The 23,230-nt window shown below is 45.5% G+C and overlaps 1 protein-coding gene across 4 annotated transcripts in view; it reads left to right on the top strand.

Moving 5' to 3' along the window:
• The window catches only part of HUNK (hormonally up-regulated Neu-associated kinase), a 106,299-nt gene that overhangs the window by 38,460 nt on the left and 44,609 nt on the right, over positions 1–23,230 (top strand). For all 4 annotated transcript variants that reach the window (XM_082393672.1, XM_082393671.1, XM_082393670.1 and 1 more), the window contains exons 2-4: positions 2,595–2,887; positions 14,738–14,793; positions 20,209–20,344. In XM_082393672.1, coding sequence (XP_082249798.1) covers positions 2,595–2,887; positions 14,738–14,793; positions 20,209–20,344 — 485 coding nt within the window. The remainder of the gene's footprint in view (positions 1–2,594; positions 2,888–14,737; positions 14,794–20,208; positions 20,345–23,230) is intronic.

Below are 23,230 nucleotides of genomic sequence, written 5' to 3'. Positions count from 1 at the left end.
GAATTTCACTGCCAAAGGGTGTAATTTTTAAAACATTGCAACATAGACTCGAGCAAAGACAGAATCTAATTGTACTTTCCAGCATTCCTCTTTCTCTCCACCTCCACAAGATGATGGATATATATTTGTATGTATAAATATGTATTATATATATATATATATATATATATGTATAGGTATGTGTTATACATATATACACAAATGAGTACAGTTTTGAAAGCTTTTAGTTTCATGTATACTGGACTCGTAGGCCAAACTACAGCCCACTTCTGTGGGCTGACAGCACCAGCCTCTCATGGCCCTGGGACAGAACAGGCCCCCAGCTTGTCTGGTCCAATGGCTGATTGTCCCCTGTTAGTCACATCTTTGGTTTAAGGGCCTGAGAATCTCCATTAATATGGGTGAAGGTGGTCCAGAGATACACACTTCTGGTTATGAGTCCTGAGGATGTAAGGTACAGCCTGGTGACTGCAGTTCACAATACTGTATATTTGAAAGTTGCTAATACTGAAGACCTTAATAGTTCCCATCACACACACACACACATTTGTAACTATGGTGATGGATGTTAACTAAACTTATTGTGGTGACCATTTCCCACTATATACATATACCAAATCCTTATGTTGTACACCTAAAACTAATACAGTGTTATAGGTCAATTATATCACAATTAAAAAAAATAAAAATTAAAAAAAGACTGTTCCCCAGAAGAGATAATAGATTAAGCTGTTACAGCTCTTTTTGCTTCAATGGTTAGAAAAAAAAGGTTCACTGATTTGCTCAGTGACCTGTTGGTCACTCACTGTTTATAAACTGCTGTGTGTGGTGAGGGGGGAGCGGTCCCTGTTTTAAGGGAGGGGTGGGAGCTTTAAATGGTATCGCAGGCAGTGGGTGTGGTGGGAGCGTAAGGAAGGAGGGTTGAAGAGGCTTCCTGGAAGGGAGGTGGGCCTGGAGTTAGCATCTGCAGGACCAGGCAGATTTGAAGGGGTGAAGTGGGCTTGTGAGTGCAAGCTTGGAGAGTAGCAGAACGTGTGGTCTGGGCGGTGAGGAGACCCGCCCTGGGGAACTGGGAGTTGGGGCTGGTCAGTGGCGGGGCTGATGGGGAGGGAGCTTCAGGGCTGGGCTGAGGCTGTGGACCTTGCTCTGTGGGCAGCAGGGAGCCGCCGAAGAGCTTTAAGCAAGACATCAGAGTTCCAGACCCACTGACAGGATGAGCATCAGGGAAAAGAGGTAGCACGCTGACATCATAGCCCAGGCTAGTGGTGGATAGACTTTTATTTTATTTTATTACAAACTTCTGTCAAGAAAATAACGTTTGAGCCCCTTGCTGCAAACATGTATCTATCTATCTATCTATCTATCTATCTATCTATCTATCTATCTATCTATCATCTATCAATCATTTGCTGATTGATCTATATCACACCTCTGCACATTGAGTGCATTATGAAGCCGTTAAAAAATATAATTACAAAAAAGGAAACAAATAGAAATGGGAGGTCCACTGTTTTTGTCCTGCAGCCCAGTGGCTTGGTAGCCTTGTATGAGAACGTCCCTTGGGTTGCTGGAGTCTCACGTAGAGACAATGCGTCTGGGCGCTGCGAAGCAAGGTCCTAAATGAACCCGACCTGGCATGGGAACAGAGAGGAAGGAAAAGTGAGGAAGGCAGTTAGCAGAAGGTATCGACGTGATGTCACTGGCTGGTCACATTAGAGAGGAGCGAAGACATAAGTAAGAAAAGAAGAGGGCCAAACGGTGGTGTGCTTTAAGGCCAGGTGAGTGGATTGGTGACAGCCATTGAAGGAAGGGAGAGTGGGGAAGGGTGCAGACTTGGGCAGAAGGAACAATCTTCCCTTCCCCTCCCTCACACCATCGTTATTTCCATTCTCCTGTCCCTCCCTCCCCCCTTCCCTCCCTTGATACAAAGCTGGAGGGTCCACACATGTGACATGTTGATTGTGGGGAAGTGACCCAGGAGAAGCATTCAGTGGGCAGCTGACATACCTCTCTGGAGCAGCAATAGGTTGGGCCTGACTTGGGGCCAAGAGATAACCTGTACAGTGATTCACAGGGAAAGCGGTAACCATTGGACAGAGGTGGCCTGGCCTGAGGTCCTGGTACAGGGCAGAGAAAGGGTGGGGAGGAACTGGGCATTGCATCCCCCAGCTCCCTAAACACGCCCTAGAACTGAAGATGGGGCAGATTCGGCCGATTCAGAAATGGAATCATGGGGGGACCCAACCTGGAGGGATGGTGGCGAGGCCGGAGAGGGAGCGGGGAGGGGCCCTTTGCTGGAGGAGAACTTGGTGTTTCACCCTGCGGAGAACCAAGTTTAACACTGACTCTTCATGGAGGCTTCCGGACCACCATTTGAGTTTGCTTGAGTAAATTTCATTCTCTTCCTTCATAAATGAATCTTTTGATCTTTGCTGATGTTACATCTTTCTTTTCTCCCTTGATGCCACTTCAGATAAAGTTCTTCTCCTGGTGCAGACGAGTAGCTATGTATTTTCCTAGGGTTTTGTGAATAGTCAGGGAATAAACTTTGCCTGCAGTGTCTGACAACAGCCATATTCTTGGTGTCTCCTTAGGTGGCCATAAAAGTCATCGACAAGAAGAGAGCCAAAAAAGACACCTATGTCACCAAAAACCTTCGGCGAGAGGGGCAGATCCAGCAGATGATCCGCCACCCTAACATTACCCAGCTCCTTGATATCTTAGAGACAGAAAACAGCTACTACCTGGTCATGGAGCTGTGTCCTGGGGGCAACCTGATGCACAAGATATATGAGAAGAAGCGGCTGGAGGAACCCGAAGCCCGCAGATACATCAGGCAGCTCATCTCTGCGGTGGAGCACCTGCACCGGGCCGGGGTGGTCCACAGGTAAGGGCCACGCCATGATGCTGATCGCCAACTCCGTGCTGAATGGACGGCACTGTGCTTCAGCGTGCTCCAAGCAAGGCTGATTCCTTGCAGCATGTTTTACAATTCTTCTGCAGTTTTGTTTCATGGACTTGTTTTGTGTGTTGGGTTAATGCTAACGTGGGGTTAAAAGAATAATGTCTGAAGCCAGAGTTGCCTGGGTTCGCATCCTGGCTCTCTCCTTTCATTGTTGTGTGCCCCTGGGCTAGTTAGTTAACCTCTCTGAACCTCAGTTTCTTCTTCTGTAAAATGGGAATATTCGTGATACTTATCTCGTGGTTGGTATAAGGGGAAATGAGTTAATATACAGAAAGAGGGACTTCCCTGGTGGTCCAGTGGTTAAAACTCCACGGTCCCAATAGAGGGGGCCTGGGTTCGATCCCTGGTCGGGGAACTAGATCCCGCATGCCACACGGCTTGGCCAAAAAAAAATTAAAGAAAAACTATGTGTATACGGAAAGAGCTTGGAACAGCGTTTGGTACATAGTAAGGGGCATGTTTAGTGTTGGCGGCTCTTATTATTATTATTTGCAAAGTAATGAGAACAGTTGCTCAGGTGCCTGAAAGAAGCATCAATGTTAAGACGCCGTGAGATTATTTTTCAGCAAGTGATGGTTCTTTCATTGTATTTGCTTTACATATGGTAGTTGCTAAATAGCTGTTTCATTCAGTGGAATTGAATCACCACGTGAAGTGTGAACTTGCCCTTGAAAGAGAGGCGTGTTCTCCATAAGCCAAACCAACCTTGCAAATAATTATGAAAATCAAACTTTTTTTTTTTTTAAACAGCCTGTTCCTTCCTGAGGAGGAGCTTTGCAAGCAAACTGAGTGGAAACAGAATTCTTAGTAGTGTTGCTGTTGGTGGTGGGTGCTGACTTTTAGTGCTAGACTAAATAAGGTCAATACGATACAATAAAATAAAAAAATGAAAGTGCCCTCTTTTCCTCCCAAGAAAGTGTTGACTTCACCAATAAATGCATAGTTCTTCCTTCATGGAGTTATAATTCATAATTACTCTGGGTTGTTGAGAAAAATTAGGGCTCATGTTTGATTCTCATTCACAAAAGCAAGATCAAGGAATTATATATATATGCACACACATATGTTTAAAATTTTTTGTATTGAGATACAACTCACATACCATAAAAGTCACCATTTTAAAGTGTACAATTCAGTCATTTTCAGTATATTTACAGAGCTGTGCAACTATCACCACTGTCTAATTTTAGAATATTTCCATCACCCCAAACAAGAAACCCTGTACCCATTGGCAGTCACCCCCCATTCCCAGCCCTCCCAGCAGCCCCTGGTAATAACCACTAGTCTGCTTTCTGTCTCTATGAACTTGACTATTCTGGACCTTTCATACAAATGGAAACAATATATGGTCTTTTATGAGTGGCTTCTTTCACTTAACTTTACCAATGGGATTGGCACCGGGGGAATGCTCTACCTTGTGTGCTTGAATCTGGGACACTGTGGGGAGGTCCTGGGCTCGGGCGGGGGGACACTGGGACGAGGTCCTGGGCTCGGGCGGGGGGACACTGGGAGAAGGTCCTGGGCTCGGGCGGGGGGACACTGGGACGAGGTCCCGGGCTCAGGGGCAGAGGGGTGGCACTGGGGGGAAGGAGCCAGCCTTGGCCAGGCCCCATTCAGGCACATCATTTTCTCACTAAGGTAAGAAAACCTCTCCTTGTATATATTTTTAGTCACACACATTGTCACGAAATCACGATTCATTAGAACTCTTTGAGTTTCGATCAGCAAGGAAGGGAACATTCAGAAATTTTAAGTGAATAACACTATTTTTGGCTCTTTCCAACAATACCCTTGTGTAACCTGCCGTGTCAGAGCTCTGCCGTTATTAGGAAAATGATGGTCGTAAGTGCTCCTGGTTCTGTCTTTGGTGATTAAGATGACAAAGGCAGAAACCTGACGAATGAATCAGCTTGGGTTACCCACTCGGCTGGTCACGGCGGCAAACAGAAACCGGGGAAGAGCTTTCCAAGAGACTCGAGGTGTTATTACAAGGGTTTCGTGCTGTCAAAAATCAGACGTGCACCGAGCTTGGAGCTTTGAGGACAGCAAAGGGAAAGCCAGCAAAGGCTGTGCATCGCTCGCTGGTCCCTCCCCCAGGAAATTCTCAACAACCCTTTTCAAGTAATTTTAACAAAATCCATTCCCTCTCAGTGCAATTACTGTCAGAATGTCAAAGGAATGAATTTAATAATGTTTTGATAGCAAAGACGGTGCGCTTTTTCTCTCTCTGATCTCCAGCGTTCTACTTCTTCCCCCCCTCCCTGGAAATATATTCATCACCCAATAGTGGCAAAGGCTCAGATCTTTTAAAGTTAGGGAAGATTGGAAATACAGGTGTTGTTTCGGAGGAGTTCTTTATTTTCTTCTCTAGAAATCATGTTAATGAGTGTCACCTATGCACGCATGGGCATAGGTGATTAGGTGGTTGAGACAGCACAGGAAAACGTTTGTTTAGAATATATTCATGGGTGGCTGTATCTGGAATGTCTTGATTTTCTAAGGTTCTATACGTCTCATTTTTAGCAGCTGTAATCTGGCTGGTATCCTATATGCTGTAGCCTTTTTCAGTGGTGGAGAATCTTCTCCTTTTATGCTACGGAGGTGGAGTGAATTTCATAAATTATTTTGAGGTTAGATTTTTCAAATGAGTAAGAGAGTTTCGATAGCATTTTAGAGATGTCCCGGAGTCCCTAACGGGAAGAGTCCTGAGCAAACAGATTGGATCATCCAGAAGGATTCAGGATGAATTTTGGTGGCTACATTACATGATTTAAAGGGCTTTTGGTTATGTGTTAGAGGATGCTTTAAAAAGCACAGTTCCTGATGAGGCTGGTACTATAGCGTCATGTCATCATCAACTTAACGCCTAGCAGAGCCCTCATTTCCTGTGAAATTAAATCTGAATATTTAATTATCTCCCCAGAACTATTTAAATATCATTTAAAGGAAGCAAATCTTTAAAAATCTTGGAACTATTACAAGTGGAAGGGAAAAAAGGAAACTAAACGTCTGTAAAGCAGATTTCCTTAGCTGGCAGAGAACTTCATTTAAAACTGGACCTGCCGTAGCTTCTGTGTCTTCTACAACAGGGTTGTTGTTCACTTTTGCAAAGTTAGAATATGGTCTTAACTTCTTCATTACACCATTTGAGGATTGCCTGAGATACTTCCGGTTTAAAATCTAATGAGGGTTTTTTTCTTTTTTTCATTTTCTCTTCCGGGCTCACCCAGCAGGGTGCCATAATCTGATGATTTTCCTATTGTACAAAGAGCGTTGACTCTTCACATCCATCATGAAGAATACTGATTCTGCCAAGAGGCTACTCTGAGATTCCTCTGTTCATTCAAAATAACAAAGTCCAATCAAACTGTACAGACAAAACATACCTGGGTAACTCAGTACCGCCGTCCCCTAAGCAGGAAGAGACAAGCCACAGGGGCCCGAGGACGGGGAGAGAGACACCGACGATCAAAGTGAACGGCAGCCTGTGTGTCAACACGGCTGCGCCCAGAGCCGTGTCTTTATTCACTCATCAGTATTGGGGAAGGACCTTCTGCACTTGGGAGGACTGTGGGGCAAGAGAGGGGACTCTTCTTTGTTCTCATGGGCCTGACAAGAAGCAAGTCCCTCCTGTACCGGTGGGGGGTTTTAAGAAGTTGTTTTAACTTTTAAGTTTCCCTGGAGAGGGGAAAGAGGGCAAGGCAGATGAGAAGGGAGTGACTTCTGCTCACATCGGGGGCTGTTGGAGATACCAGGGCCTGAGCACACATCTGGAGGTGCTGGTTATACAGATCAGAGGTTTTTTGTTTAATTGAGTTTGAAAAAATGTGACAACTTTGTGGACTGGGGTGCACGGTGGTCGGCCATGGGGATTTTAAAGCCAGACCGCCTGTGTCCACGTGTGGGGTCTACCACTTAAAAGCTGAACTGTTGCTGGACTTCCCTGGTAGCGCAGCGGTTGGGAATCCGCCTGCCAATGCAGGGGACACGGGTTTGAGCCCTGGTCCAGGAAGATCCCACATGCCACAGAGCAACTAAGCCCATGCACCACAACTACTGAGCCTGTGCTCTAGAGCCCGTGAGCCACAACTACTGAATCCACGTGCCACAACTACTGAAGCCCGCGAACCACAACTACTGAAGCCCGCGTGCCTAGAGCCCGTGCTCCGCAACAAGAGAAGCCACCGCAATGAGAAGACTGTGCATCACAGCGAAGAGTAGCCCCTGCTCGCTGCAACTAGAGAAACCCCGCGCACAGCAATGAAGACCCAACACAGCCAAAAATAATAAATAAATAAAATAAATTTATGAGGAAAAAAAAAAAGCTGCACTGGGCAAATCTCTTAGGCTTTTTTGCCTCGCTTTCCAGAGCTACACAACAGGGATAAGGGATTATCCACTTCATGTTGTTGTCGTGAGGATTAAATGAGTCAGTTCATGTAACGTGCTTAGCACCGAGAGCCTTAGGAAGTACTGAGTACGTGTTTGCCGTAACTACTACTGAGTCCACCTCACTCATTTTATCCACAGAGGCTGAGTTCTGTGTGCTCAAGGCCTCACAGCTGTTCTCTGCTCATACTGCCCTTGCAATCTTTGGATGAATCGTATTCATCCTTCGGGTCCCAGCTAGGAAGCTCATGTCCTCCAGGATGCCCTCCAGGCTAGGACCCCCGGTCATAGATTCCCCGGCACCTTCTACTTTGATTTCCAAACACTTTTCACAAGATAACTGGCTTGTTTGCTATCTGTCTTCTGCATAGGCCACCATATAGCCCAGCGCCCAGCCCAGTACTCACACAGAGAGACTTTGTTGGATAAATGAAGGGAAACTGAATGGATACAGTTAGTGTCAGAGTTAGCACTGCAAATGGAAGCTTTTGGTCACCCATTCGTGTTCTTTCTGGAATATTCCATATTCTCCCTGGAGTTTTAAGGGAGTTTCTTCATTGACTTCGTACCAATTTGTTTATTTTTCAGGTCACAATTTGTAGAGTGGCATCTTTTTAGTGAATGACCAGCTCTTTCATTTTATAAACAGCATTTGTTTCCGGAGCATTGTAGGAACTCAATAAAGGTTTCATTTTGAATAAATAAATCAGGTACATGCTTAACAAATTGTTCTTATGTTTTACCAAATTGCCCATCTTGTAAATAAATCAAAGATTAAAAAATCATTTGGTTTTAATACAGTGCTTTTGAAGATAAAACCTAATCAAAAACAAAAACAAAAACAGAAAAACCTCTTGTTCACGGCAGAATGCTTATTGCCTTGGGGAGTTATGTGCTTTTCTTTAAGAATGCTTTATTCTTAGCTTATTACTGAAATCCATCTTGTGGCCATCTCCACAGGTACAGCTTTCGCCCCTAGACCTAATCCTCTGTGGGTTTGGTCCAGGCTCCACACCTCCTGCCCGGGCCCCTTCTCTCTGACCTTTCCTTGGAGGGCTCATGCCCCCCAGTACTGTTTGCTTATCACCAAGTGAACCACTTAAGTCTTTCCTGGAGTCTCCCCCTTCACTTTGTCTTAGAACCTTTAACTTCATATCCTCCCCTGGCCACACCAGCCTCTCACCTCTTACCTGTTAGTGGTTGCTCAGCTGGGAGTGGCCCATTTTCTCATTTCCGCCGTGAATGGCCCTGCCAGGTGGCCCTTCTCATGACGCCATTTTCCAAAGAAGAATCAGAAGCTCAGAGAGTTTAAGTAACTTGCCCAGGGCGGCTCAGCGGGTCAGTTAGAGAGACCCAGCCTCCAGAGCCTGTCTCCTTCCCTCCCCAGGCTGCCGTGTTGGTCCAGGCCTTGCTCAGCCCCTCCGCCCTGGGCCTTCACCAGCTCTTCCCCAGCTCCCCCATGTCTCCCTCTGTCCTCTTCTCCCTTCCCTGGAAGCCTGGCAGCCTCGATTTTATGCCCCTCCGTTCCTCACTTTCATCTTGGGTCTCAGCCCTGAGTGGCCCCTGGAGGCTCTCATTTCGGCCCGGGGTTTGTTAGAGGCCTGACCTTTGACCTTCACTGCATGGCCAGGTGAGGCCCAGGGGAGAAACTCTTCCTGCATTCCCATCCCAGTATTCTGGAAGCGTGTGCGTGCAGGTGCACACAGACACACGTACACACGAACATGTGTGCTCGCACACACACGTGGGTGTGCGTGCAACACATATTCGCACGCATGCAGTCTCGGACAAGTACCCGTACACGGATGTGTGCTTTCCCCGTAAGCGTGCGCACACACCCTCCCACTCGGGCCTCTCCTCTGCAGCGTGTCGGGAGCCGCTGCTCCTCCCCTCCCCCATGGCGCCCCAGGACCCTGTGTTTGCTATGGCAACAGCCTCCTCCCCTCCACCCCTCAGTCTGGGAGGGCAGAGTTCCTGGTGGCCAGTCTCCAAATCTTAGAGATTATCACCTTTAAAGAAATGCAAGGAACCTCTGGGTGGGTGGGTGGGTGGGGAGGGGGAGGGGTGCTTGGTAGCCTGTGGGTGAACCTTTAATTATTAGTTGCGGCGGCCTGTTCGAGCTTGTTCTTTTGAAATAACCTAGAACAAAGGGCTGGTGATCAGGGCTCTCCCCTTGGGCCTTCTCTCAATCTCTGGAAAGATGCCTACCCACCCCCACTCCCCACCCCCAAACACCGTAGGGAACAGGACCCAATGTTTGGTCTGCCGAGGGCCGCCATGTTGAGTCCCACTGGGCATTTTTCCTGAAACTGCCCAGTTACTAGAGATGGGTCCAGAAGCCTCTGAGCCTGCACTCTGGGCCTGGCTGCCTCATGCTTTGCCAAAGGCCACTTCACTGGCTACTTTCCTTTGTTCCTAAGACACACCGTTGCCACTCCTGTCCCCCAGCGCTGTCCTAGTCAGTGGGTCCTCCACACGGGCCCCATCCCCTTTCTAGCTTGTCCTGACTCCTCTTGGAAGCCCCTTTGGCCAAGGAAAAGCTATTTCCTCTCCATCCAGGGACCGTTTTCTTTCCTTCCCTTTGGCTTTCAGTTACAAGTTCACACCACCTCAAGTTTGCCAGCCACAGAGAGGAACTTCTCACACTGCAGGTCGGGAGGAAGAGCCCTCCACTTCTCTCTCGTCTCCACAAAGTGGTTAATCCGATCAAGGACCGTACATGGGAAATTGAACATTGCCCCATCATGAAGTGCAAACCAGTCAGCTGTCAGAACCTTCCTTCCCATCTGACAGATCTGACACTTAACACAGACAAATATTCTGCTTTCGGGATGGAGCTAAAAACCATGCGTTTCACATGGACCATGGGGAGGTTTTCTGGATTATAGAGGCCTGCCAGTATATGTGTGTGTGTGTGTGTGTGTGTTATATATTTAAGGTACATTGTGATACACTAACACTAAAACCTTGTGAATAAATTCATCCTTCTTCTATTACTCATGTAGTTATCTTTCAGTTTCTGGCCTTTTGGGTCATATGGTGAGTAGCTGGGCAGAGGGTCTGAGTGGCCCACTGTGCTGAATGGATTCGTAATTAACTTCAGACGGTAAGGATACTCCGCAGTGAACATCCTGAATGAGGTGCTTGGTGGTGGCCGTAGCATTCCTAGTACTGATCTCTTAGGAAGGGGGAAAATATCCAAGAGCTACTTAAAAAATTAATAGATTTTATTTTTGAAAGCAGTTTTAGGTTTACAGAAAAATTGTGCAGAACTGCAGAGTTCCCACCTCCCTTCTACATTGTTTTCCCTATTACTAGTATCTTATGATAGTGTAGGACATTGGTTACAATTGGTGAACCAATATTGATACATTATTATTAACTAACATCCACAGTTTACATTAGGGTTCATTAGGGTACATAGTACATTAGGGTACTCTTTGTGTTACACATTCTATGGGTTTTGACAAATGCATGATGTCATGTAGCTACCATTATAGTATACAGAATAATTTTACCACCCTAAAAAAATGTGTTCCACCTATTCATTCTAGCCCTCCTCCTGCAACCTCTGGCAACCAGTGATTTTTTTTCACTGTCTATAGTTTTGTCTTTTCCAGAATTTGGAATCATACAGTATGTAGTCTGTTCAGACTACTTTCTTTCATTTAAAAACATGCATTTAGGGTTCCTCCATGACTTTCATGACTTGATAACTCATTTCTTCTTAGGGCTGAATAATATTCCATTGTCTGAGATGTCCCCCAATTTGTTTATCCATTCACCTACTGAAGGATATCTTGGTTGCTTCCAAGTTTTGACAATTACGAATGAAGCTGCTGTAAACATTCGTGTCCATAAGTTTTCAATGCGTTTGGGTAAATACCGAGGCTAAAACGACTTTTTAAAATATGATTTCAGACCCTTTTTTCCTAAAGAGTCAGAAGGAAAGTCTTCTTCTCCTCTTTCTAGATAAATCTCCAAAGACAAAGCAGGAGGTGGAAATAAAGCCAAAAGAGGTTGAAGGTTCCCTTCATTTGGGTAGATTAAGTACACTGATCTGGGCAGAGAGACTGATGTAGCTACCTTACCATTAACTAGCCATGGAGGCAGTTAGATTGTTATCACTGAAATCTTTTAGAAACCTTAACAGAAGGGTATGGGTAAACAACCCATTAACCAGGTTTGTTCTGAGCATTTTTCCTAGGGGTTGGGGTGGGTGGCTATGGGATGCAAAGGGTGAAAAAAAAAACTGATTTCATTTTTCTCATTTTGCCTAAGAATTACATTTTAATGCTTTCTCCCCTGGTTTTATGACCTTTTCCCGATTTTAAAAGTGGGCTTTTTTTTTTTCCTTCTACATTTTTGTCTTAGTTTTAGCCTTCTATTTATATCATTCTTCTAATCACTGTGGTTGTTCTCTGGGCTTTTGTGGCCCCAGAATTATCCAGCTTAGTCTTATTATTCTTGACAATTGCATTCTTTTACCTCACCTCTTTAAGCTGTTTTCCTTTATAGTATTTGTTCTGAACCAAATTTCTCCTTTAATGCCTTAGTGTGGCTTCCATGCTTCCCAGGGAAAGAGGTTTAATTTTGCTGGAAACAAACTGTGGCTCTCCTTTAGATTAAAATAATGCTGCTGCTTTATAATCAGTTTTCACAGAATCACAGTTTGGGCTATTGCTGGCACACTGTTTTTCTGAGTCTGTGCAAGTGGCTGGGAATTACCGTATATGCTTGAATATAAGGGTGTTGTCTTCTGTCCCCATCCTCTTCAGGAAAGAGGAAGTGCCTTACAGAGTGCTTGCAAAGTCTCTGATAGTATCGGGGTACGATCTCAATTACTTTATTTTCAACAACAAAGGACCAGTTAACCTTGGCCTGACTCACTGATGACTTTGGGAACTCTAGAAGTCGCCTGAGGAAACCAATAGAAAGGGAGGCATTTTGCACGGCTTTAATAATAACTTCTAAAGAGATATGACTCACAATTGTGATAGTTTGTGAGACCACTCTAAAATCGATTCACTCAGCAGATAATTTATAGAGATTTTAAATGGGCTCTTGTTATTTAAATGACTTGGGATAATATTTCCAGCAAGCACATCACAGACAGATTCGAAAAGTGCTTTATCTCAAATATCCAATCAACTTAAAGATCATCTTACACTGGAAACAGCGGGAGATCATTCTGTCATCCTGCTCCTGCCTGCCACAAGTTTGAATGAAACTGTGTCATAAAATGTGAGGGTGTGGGAACAATATTTCTACAATTAATTATGTTAAGGTGATAGTATATGCTCTTAAATAAGATGGTGCAGCTTCATAGGTAAATAGTATAAATAGTCATTTGATAATTTCATTGCATTTCTAAAAATTATATATTTGTGTTTTCCAAAAACCCTTCTGAGGGGCAGGGTCCTCCCACTGGGAAAGTAAGGAGGATCATCTTGTATTGGGGGTCGCCCTGCATTTGGACATATGTGACATCTTTTAAAGCCTGGCACAGTTTTTCAAGTGTATCGTTTCATTTGAATTGAAGTGCAGGTATACAGTTCTTCCCGTTGGTGGGTGCATGTGGATTGGAGACTATCGATTTACCTTCCCCAGCTGCCAGTTCAACGCAGTCTCCCTTATTCAAGTGTCCAACCTTAAGGCTACCGGCCACCTTCTAATTTTGAAATCCACTGGTCACTGTTCAGAGCCCATCTTTTTCTGCGCTTGACTCCTTAACGCTTCTCGTCTTGAAATGCTGCCCTTTTGTCGTCCTGTGCCAATACTTCCCCGACTCTTTCTTCCCAGCCAGCTCTGAATGTCGGTGTTCCCACCAGCATGTCGTCCTTGGTCTTTTCACCCTCATTCTCTACCCTCTCCCCTGGGCATCTCATGTCCTTTCCAGGCTCAGCTTCTACCCATACTGAGGTTGAAAATTGGTAGGCTGGATCTTGCCTGCAAGGTTGGCCCACGCACTGTGATTGTTATTGTTGTTTTAAATGTGAATTTGTTGCCAACATTTAAAAAACCGGGATGGAATCTAGATTTCTGGCTTCTCTTGGGAAACAGGATGAGCTGGCAGTGCTGGGACCAAGCTGTGAGCCACTGGCCCCGTTAAATGGGACACTTTTGCTCTCCTGGCTACCACGGTCCTAGCAACTGCTGCTTCCCTTGCCTCTGCACTTTGAAGAAGTGCTATCAGTTGCCATTTCTGTTTATCATGACCACACTATTCTAGTCCTAACAATAGAGATAAGAAGACAAAAATAATTCTATTGGCCATGTCTCTATTCAGAAGTGGGAAAATAAAAGCTGGACCAAGAATGTTGTGTTTCAAAACAATGGAAGAAATCATTTTGTGTGTGTATAGAAGGGAAGAATATTCTTACATATTTAATGTTCATGGTGTGTCTGAATTGACAGGCTGCAACTTAAGATGCTCATAGTCATTGACATAGAGGGCTTATACTTTTGCCCATGTTTTTTCCTTCTGAAATCCCAAACGATCTCTTTGGTAATGTAGATTCATTGGTATTTGCTGAGTATGGAATTGTGCAAAGGTACTGGGGCATAGTGGTAAGCAAGGCAGACATGTTTCTTGCCTTCAAGGGGCTTACAGTCAGCTTGTACAGATACCACAGGCCCCTCACACTCAGCATGACCCTGGGTGCATTTCTCCCTCCCACCTTCTGAATCATCTCAGTGTCCATGATCAAAGTCACCCATCTGATTAGCAATCTTCATTCCATCTGCAAACTTAATTTCCTTTGGTCATGTAATGTTAACATATCCTTGGGCATAATACCAAGGATTAGGACCCTGACATCTTTGGGGTCTATTTTTCTGCCCACCATAATAGCTGCTTGCTAAATAGATTAATTTATTATCACTTGCCAACTTGTGGATTGGGCTCCAAGCATGGAGGTTGTAGGACCGATAATTATGTTAGCTTTCCATTTTTTTTTTTAAAAAACTGTCTCCCTGAATCTTCCTTACTCTGGCTGGTTTTGCTCACCATCTCACAAACATGTGGCCACATTTGTATTTCCCTGACTGTTCGAACAGTGCCTGCCTTGAATGATGCTTCCACTGTCTCCTGGTCTTATTAACTTCCAAGTTTCAGCTTTGGTCCCATTTCTTTTGGAAACTGATTTGTTCTGCCCTTCTTGCTCCCCATCTTATCTGAAATCCTTTAGCTTTTTCAGTCTGCAGCAATTACTTATATCATGTTTTATAAATATTTACTTATTGATTGTGTGAGTTTTGGCAGAAAGCCTTATGGGTTGGTTCAAAGTGGCTCTAAAACAGTTCGTTTCCCTTGAGAAGCAAAATGTTATTCCACCATTTCAAGTGCTTATCTGAAATGTTGTATGGTTTTGTTTATTTCAGAGACTTGAAGATAGAAAACTTGCTGCTAGATGAAGACAATAATATCAAGCTGATTGGTATGACCTTTTTTTTTAAAGCAAGATTATCCTCTAAGTGCTGTGTTATCAATTCTCAGTTATTTGTTTCTGACTTTGAAAATTATCATGGTCTATTTCTAATCCCCAGACAATACATCTAGTTCGCCTCCTTTTACCTGCAACATTTAACAATGGTTTGGAAAAAGAAAATTAATTTTAATAATTTAGACATAAAACATGTTCTTAGGATTCTTCAAACTTCTGCTTCTCTGTTAATTCAGATGGAGCTGAACTTTTATAGGGGTTCTTTTTATCTGAATTCACCAGAAAGCTTCTTAAAAATAGTGGAAAATAGTTTGGTTCAGAAATGCTGCCCTTAGCTTGGCCATGCCTTATTTTACTTTTCAGTGAATGTAGAGGCACTGAAATCAGGGGGAATGTGACCTACCTTCTCATTTTAATATCTTTAGCGAAGCCCTATAGTACACTGATGGTCGTGCAAAGAGAAATCCCCACAGAGGGATCCTTTAGAGGTCTGTCCCAATCAGAAGGAGGTTCCAGGATGGAGTGAATCATAATTGGTGCACAAGTCAGGGTCCAGAAGAGAATTCACTCCATGGCTTATTCTCTAGAATTCCGCTTCTGTTTGCCTGTTTTGTTGCTCTTGGCAAAACCTCAGGGCATCATTTTTCCACCCAGATGTTAGCATCATCTTTTATTCCTTTCTTTCTTTTCCCACCTCAAGTGCAAGTAATTCCTTCCAGCTCAATGGCTTGAAAAAACTTTATATTAGAAGAAAAGAGAAGGATCAATAGAACTTTGTGAATTTTAACTTTTGTACCCAAGAAGGAAATTTTGTTTGTCAAATACTGAAAACCATCTCAAGACTTTCTAAAACGTATCATTCAAGTGACCAATTATATTCTTTGGAAGCCCAGTTGGCTTCCAACCCAGTAACAGGCAAGAGGCTGCAAGGGACTCCAGACCCCTTGGCTGGGTGATTAGGCACCACTGACAGGTGTTGATAAATACACCCATTATTAGGAGATTAACAATTAAGAGGAAACCAGTTTTTTTCCCCCAAAGATTTTATAGGAGGTATTGTTAAAAGATTCCTGGATGATTCAAAGAGTTTTTTTTTTAATCAAATTGTTTTACTATTGCATCTGAGTTGTCCTGAGGGCCAAATGCAGCAGCACTAAACAAGGCAGACATTGAAATGCCTGCAGGATGTCTTTCTGGTCCTGGTTTCCGGGATCTGCGGCATTAAACAAAGGCATGTCCTGGTGAGGGGGGTGGTGAGGAACGGAGGAAAGGAGATTGTTTTTTAGGTTCCCTGGCAGGGTGACCTGGAACTTGTCTTTGGAAAGTGTGTAGGTGACAGTCACAGAGTTGCCCTAAAGCTGCAGAGATTGTAAGAGAACAGGCTGTGTGAAGGCTGGATGTCCATGACTGTACGAGTTAGAATAATCCACTTTCCCTGCGCACCGTCTATACTGAGGCTGGTAACTCCAGCAAAGTGCAGGCCACCGGCAGGGGGTCTCCCTACCCACCCATCATCCCCTACACTGTTTCTTCCCTTCACTTTGCCTCACTGTCTGCCCCTGTGCTTGCTTTCCCTTGTCTCTCTTCAAATGATAGCCCTAGACGACCATTTGTGAGAGTATACAGTGTTGAAAAGCACAGATCTTTTCATTGCTGAGAAGTACCTCGAAGAACCAATCTCTGTCAACAGCAGATGCATTTAATAAGTAGCTCACAGATTGGCCACATGATAAACCCTCTTAGAGGAGACCTGTACAAATAAGATGAAGACAGGATGGACCTAAATTAGAGCCCACAGTTGCCTTGGGATGAGTGGTGGACCCTTTGGATAGCAGGGGCCATTTTACTCAGTCATCATCTCCCAGCTCGGCAACCGCTGGATTGGTACCCACGCAGGGATTTCAGCTAATCCAGACAAAATGGGCCATGTCAGAAACCAGGTGTCAGAAACTGGAATTCCCAAAATTGTTCAAAAGGAGGCTCTGATAATTAGATGTCCCTTTGTTAGAACTTTTCACTTGGCGCCTAATTCTCTCATGATCAGCTAAAACCAAAGAGTGCTAACGCACGTCCTAATGGAAGGAGACATTATGCCATCCCAGAGGGCAGCTGGGAATTGCGTTTTGTTTAGCAGAATCTGCGTTTCCTCATTTTTTTCATAAAGAGGAGGCCGAAGGAGGGGAGGGAAGATGCTGGAGGCAAGGAAGGCCCATGGTCTTGTGGGTTTTCTTGCCCCTGGGTTGGGCAATTTGGATCAAATGTCTCTACAACTGTCCTTTTGCAACTTCAAAGTCCTTTGAACCTTTTCTTCAAAGGAATTACCTAGTTGTTTATTCAAAGGTTGATTATAGCTATTACCATTTTCTCTTAATAGTTTCTCTTTGAAATAATCTGATTTAAATAAATTTACTTAAGCCATGTTTCAAGTTAACTAGAATTAGCTGGAATGAGATTTGATTTAATCAGGATCCTCCCCCCCCCCCCCCCCCCCCCCCCGCACCCCCTTTAAAAAAAAAAAAAAGCAGTTTGATGTTTTTAGTTTAGTATAATCTTAAAATGTATCAGCCACAACTTAAAACGATTTTGCACTTCAGTTTTCCAAAACAGCGTTCATTTGGATGTCTTTTGAAATTCATTGCGTAGCTCCCAGAAAATTGAGTGATAATTGGCTTATGTGTTTACCAAATCTAATTGAGGCAGACCCATGTGACATTACCGGGAGGCGAAATACTCCCTAGTTTCACAATTCTAATTATAGGCATATGTGTAAAATTTTAATAACTACAGTTATGAATGTGAAACATATTAGTTATTTCTCTACAATATATTTTAAATTAAACCCTTTCGGCTAGGTCAACATAAGTCACTTAAAATGTAGATTTTATCTTCTCCATTCCCCAGATCCTCTGCTTATTTATCTTCTTGAAACTTAAGACAAGGCAAGAGGCTGTGTGCACAAGCTTGCCTGGGAGCAAAGGGGGGTGATCTGGTCTCTTATCTCCCCTCCCCTGCCCTCTTTTAAGATCAAGCACTTTGTTGTAGACCCCAAGTCAGGAGGTGAGGGAGTAATTGAAGGAGTTAATGGAACCCCACGGAGATTCGAAAGGGAGGCTTTTAGTTTAGGGGCTCTTAGGAGACTGAGCCTCTAACATGACTGTTAAAGAAATTTTCCTTGAAATGTTGGCCCGGTTAATCTGATGTGTATTCCATGGTGCTACCTCTCCATCTTACCATGGTGGGTGTTCTTTACACATTGGTTGTTTCCTTAAATTTCCTTTGGGAGTTTTAAGTGGCCCTTCAGTTTAAAGCTCAGTATGATTTTTCTACTTATGATCCCCCCATTTCTCCCACTTCAGTGATACCACAGGGTGGGACCCGAGAGCAGGGCCCTCAGATCCTTCTGAACAGAGATCTCCTCCTAATCCGAGAGAGCCGTGGAGCCCCTGAAGGGCCTTTTTGGGCAGGTTATGTGCGGTCTGCTAGTGCAGGCTGGGCCGATGGGAAAAGAAATCGGGGCCTTTTGTCCCCCTATTTGTCAGGGTGGGAGCGCAAGAGTAGAGAGCAGAGGAAGAGAGGAGGAGGGAGATTAAGAGAAAGGAATAAAATCATATTTTAAAAAACTCTTCCAAACAAAAGAAGAGTCAAGTATGTGAACAGGCAGCATTCCTGGTTGGTTTGCTCACCCCGATTTTGGTTCTGATTCTTCATTCCAGTCTTGAGCTGAAGAGTTTGGGTGATCTTCAGAGCCTTGACGTGTTTTCAGAGCTCTGCTTGGATGGGGTTCTATTTATTTATTTTTTTAAATTTTATTTTTTTAAAATTTATTTTTGGCTGCTTTGGGTCTTCGTTGCTGCATGCGGGCTTTTTCTAGTTGCGGTGAGCAGGGGCTACTCTTCGTTGCCATGGGTGGGCCTCTCATCGTGGTGGCTTCTCTTGTTGCGGAGCACGGGCTCTAGGCATGCAGGCTTCAGTAGTTGTGGCACACGGGCTCAGTAGTTGTGGCTCGCGGGCTCTAGAGCACAGGCTCAGTAGTTGTGGCGCACGGGCTTAGTTGCTCCGCGGCCTGTGGGATCTTCCCGGACCAGGGCTCGAACCCGTGTGCCGGGCATTGGCAGGCGGATTCCTAACCACTGAGCCACCAGGGAAGTCCTGGGGTTCTATTCAGAAGCGCTCTTTCCTTATACAGCTTACACCAGCGACTGTGGGGAGAATTTTTGGTGGTGCATCTTGACCTGTGGTGTGTGAGTAACTTTGTGGGCTCGCAGCGCTGACCCACCCTATGTCTCTCCTTTCCTGAGCTTTTCTACAGCTTTCACAAGAGTCGTAGCTCTGCAGGTGGAGACGTGTTAGCCTCAAGGAGAAAACAGTCAACGAAATTAGATGTATATCTTGCCAGTTGAGAAAGTGCAAGGGTTTTGTTCCCGATGTGGAGCCTGTCTCTGACCACAGCCCCTTTCTGACTGAGCCCCGGGGGCTGAGCCTTCTGTTTGGGGACCAAAACCATAATATTTACATTGAAGTTCAAAGGAGGAGCCATGCTCTTAATTCTGCAATCAACAAAGATTGAGGAAAGATATCAGATGAGGACCTAACACTAACAGCCCTCTAATGACCTGTCAGTTGCAGGATCTGTAAGGTCAAAAGTAAACACAGCACAAAAGGCACAATGGACCCAGTATGGCTTTAGATGCACTGGGTGCTTCTTTCTTCCTCCCCCCTGCCTTAATCATCCAGGAACAAAGCAATGCTACGACGTCATTTAGTCTAGTTCTCATTGCTATCTTTCCGGCGTTATTTTTCCGGCCAACACTCAGCCTTGTCTAAATCGTTGGGTGTATTTTTCCCCCCTCTTCAAATCACCATATGTTGCCTCATGCATTGGGAGCATTTTTAAGAGACGTGCATAAAATGAAAGCATTCAGCCAAAAAAGTCAGCCCTAACTAGTGGGATCGCATGTCACCTGGGGTGACACCAACACCAGCCAGAGAAAATCAATCTTCCTTCGGCTTTTTCCCACTTGGCCACTTGGAAGCCAGCAGGCTGACTCCAAGGACTTCTGCTCGTTTTCTCCTTCTGCCTTAGTCCTAGAAAGCAAGCCTGTCTTTTTTCTGGATGACTCATTTCCAAGATTTGATGAAAATATGTTTTGGTTCAACATACTTTTTAGCTCTCGCTGGATTTGACTGTGAGGCCTGATAGAAAATGTTTCCAGTTCAGCAAGGGAACTTTTGTCTTGAGACCCATATCCAGAGGTTACGGTTCACAGCTGCTGGGTTTCCTTTTGGATGTGAAATGATGTGTTAGCCCGAGAGAATGTTTCCTTTCCTGCTGCTTCCCCCAACCCTCCCCCCTTTTTCATTTCCATGGTTTTCTAATTCCGGGCTGGTTTTGTCCTCCCCTCCTTGCAGACTTTGGCTTGAGCAACTGTGCCGGGATCCTGGGCCACTCCGACCCGTTCAGCACACAGTGTGGCAGCCCCGCGTACGCTGCGCCCGAACTCCTCGCCAGGAAGAAATACGGCCCCAAAATCGATGTCTGGTCCATGTGAGTTATTGAGCTTCTAAGACTGAATGCTCCCTCCTGCTGTCTCCGCTGTCCCCTTCTTATGAAATAACCTTTGAGTATTTGATGAGCATGAATTATAATGATAGGCTCTGGGATATATATGCAGTGATTCTTTGGGGTCCTGACTTCCATCTCTGTTCTTTCTGTCTTTTCTCCATCAACTGCCCAAAAGGCCTTTATTAAAATTCATTAACGTGCTGGAAGGGAGGAAAACAGAGCTGTGCCCTCGCCGAGATCATGTTCTGGTTTCACGAGTCACTCATGTCCTTCCCCTGCTTGGAGTCTCCCAAAGCTTTCCGTCAGCATCAGCATAAATCCCAGCCTTGGGGCCTGGCCCCAGACCTCACGGGTCTGCTCACCTCTCCTGCCTCTGCACCTATCACCCCACCCTCTGCTCACGGCTCTTCACACATGTCAGCTTCTGTTTTGTCTTCCCCACCTCTGGGCTTTGCACTCGCTATTTCTTTTCTTTTATTGAAGTATAGTTGGCGTATAATATCGTATTAGTTTCAGGTGTACAACATAGTGAGTGGTTCGACATTTATGTATATTACAAATTGATCAACACAATAAGTCTAGCAACCATCTGTCACTGTACAAAGTTATTGCCATATTATTGACTATATTCCCTATGCTGTAGATTACATCTCAGTAACTTATTTATTTTATAACTGGAAGTTTGTGCCTCTTAATCCCCTTCACCTATTTTGCTCAACCCCCCCATCCCCCTCCCCCCTGGCCAACACTTGCTGTTGCTTTTGCCTGGAATGCCATTTCCCAGCTCTTTGAATGGCCCGTCCACTCCCACATTCCACTGTTAATCCAGTGTCACCACTGCAGAGTCCATCTCTTGTTCCAGGGATGCCTCAGCACCTGGCACAGAGCCTGGGCTGGAGAGGGATGGAGGGAGGGAGGGAGGGAAGAAGGAAGGAAGGAGGAAAAGGAGAGAAGGGAGGGAGGGAGGGAAAGAGGGAGGGAGGGACAGGCACTTCATCCAGGTGAACAGAAGCTAGAGGGTCAGGGGCTAAAGCTGGCAGAGGAAGCAGACAAAGGAATGTGAGGCAGTGAGGGGATTTCAGGAAGTTCTGGTTGGAGATTATTCAGAGGAACCAGAGACGAGACTGAGATTCTGAGGGCACCAGAATTCCCTGAACTTTCCCAGAAAGGGCCAGCTCTCCCTGGAACCGCAGCTCTGCCTGTTCAGCCAGCGGGTGAGACCAGTGAGTGGGGGATCAGCTTCCGTTGCTGAGGGCTCGGAGTTAACTGTCCCCTTTGCTCCTCAGGACAACCTGTGAGGCCGGCTCTTACCCTCTTTTACACAGACAGGAGGGCAGCTCTGTGGTTAGTGTGGCCCAGAGCCCCCCAGCCTGTAGGTGTGGGAGCTGCGCTTGGCACTCAGGGCTGTTCACGCCTCAGCCCGAGCTCCCGGTTCCTTCCCTCTCTCCAGAGGATGTGTGAAGGCTGCAGGTGGAGAGGGTGCCGTGTGCTGCTGACCTGCTGGGGGGCCACTGGGGTGGGGGGAGTGGCGGAAGGAAGCAGAGGCAGAAGATCCCTTCTCTCTGAGGTGCGCTGGGTGGTGAGACTGGCAGCGCTAGTCACAGACTCTTTTTATACTGTGCCCAGGTGGGCCTCAGAATCCTTCTCAACACAACCCCCCAGGCAGCCAACACCAATGCGTCAGAGTCAATACACAGGTGAAATCCATTCTTGGTGTCATAAGTGTCTGGCACGTAATCTGCCCTTAATAAGTATTTATTTATTAATGGGTGAATATGAAAGTTTGAGTCTATAGTCATTCTCTCTCCTTAACAGTTAGGGAACGTATTTAGGCTAAATGGAAAGCTTTGAGAGGGATGATTTGTGTACCAAAAAAAAAAAAAAAATGTGGAGAATGGGGAGTCTGAAAGACCAGGGGTTCAGGGGTGTCACGTAACTGTGGTGACAGGCAGTGGGGTGGGCGACATAGTGATCAGAGGGAAAGGGAGGTTGGAGAAGAGGTGACAGTTTGCTCTTGAGGTCCTGCTCTCGAGGGGACTGGACAATACAGTGTCATCCCTGGTTGTCATGGTGATGAAGCTCAGCCTGTGTGAGAGGGACCCTTTCTGGCCCGTGACTAACAAAGCGGGCATCTCCGCAAAGTCTAGAACTGCTGGTAGAAGGAAGGAAGGAAGGAGCCAGTGGATTGTCAGAGCTGTAGGAGAGCGCCTGGCCTTATAACCAGCCTGGGGTCACTCGTCCCCTTGTGCTAACACTAAGATGGGGACAAATCATTTATCCTGTGTGGGGAAATATAAAGGAAAATGAAAAGCACAGGCTGCAAAAGGCAGCACCATCCGAGGGTCAGTATTAAGCTCGGACTTTGTTCCTACCTCTTCTTCCAAGTCCCTTGACGCGGGAAAGGAATCCACATTTAGTGACCACAGATGCTCCATTTCTTAGTTTTGGGGCCCCATGATTAAAATAAAGGGACTTGGGACTTCCCTGGGGGCACAGTGGTTAAGAATCCGCTTGCCAATGCAAGGGACACGGGTTCGAGCCCTGGTCCGGGAAGATCCCACATTCTACGGAGTAACTAAGCCCGTGCACCACAACTGCTGAGCCTGAGCTCTAGAGCCCGCGAGCCCCAACTGCTGAGCCTGTGTGCCACAACTACGGAAGCCCGCGCGCCTCGAGCCCGTGCTCCGCAACAAGAAAAGCCACCGCAATGAGAAGCCTGTGCACCACAACGAAGAGTAGCCCCTGCTCGCCGCAACTAGAGAAAGCCCGCACACAGCAACGAAGACCCAACGCAACCAAAGATAAATTAAACAATAAATAAATAAAATAAAATAAAGGGACTTGGTCCATTGCCACCTGCTGTGTCGC

Source organism: Balaenoptera borealis (genome assembly GCF_965194805.1).
Source record: "Balaenoptera borealis genome assembly, chromosome: 5".
Classification (NCBI taxonomy): domain Eukaryota; kingdom Metazoa; phylum Chordata; class Mammalia; order Artiodactyla; family Balaenopteridae; genus Balaenoptera; species Balaenoptera borealis.
Note: the sequence above shows the minus strand (reverse complement) of the source record. Positions and strands in the feature narration are given on the sequence as shown.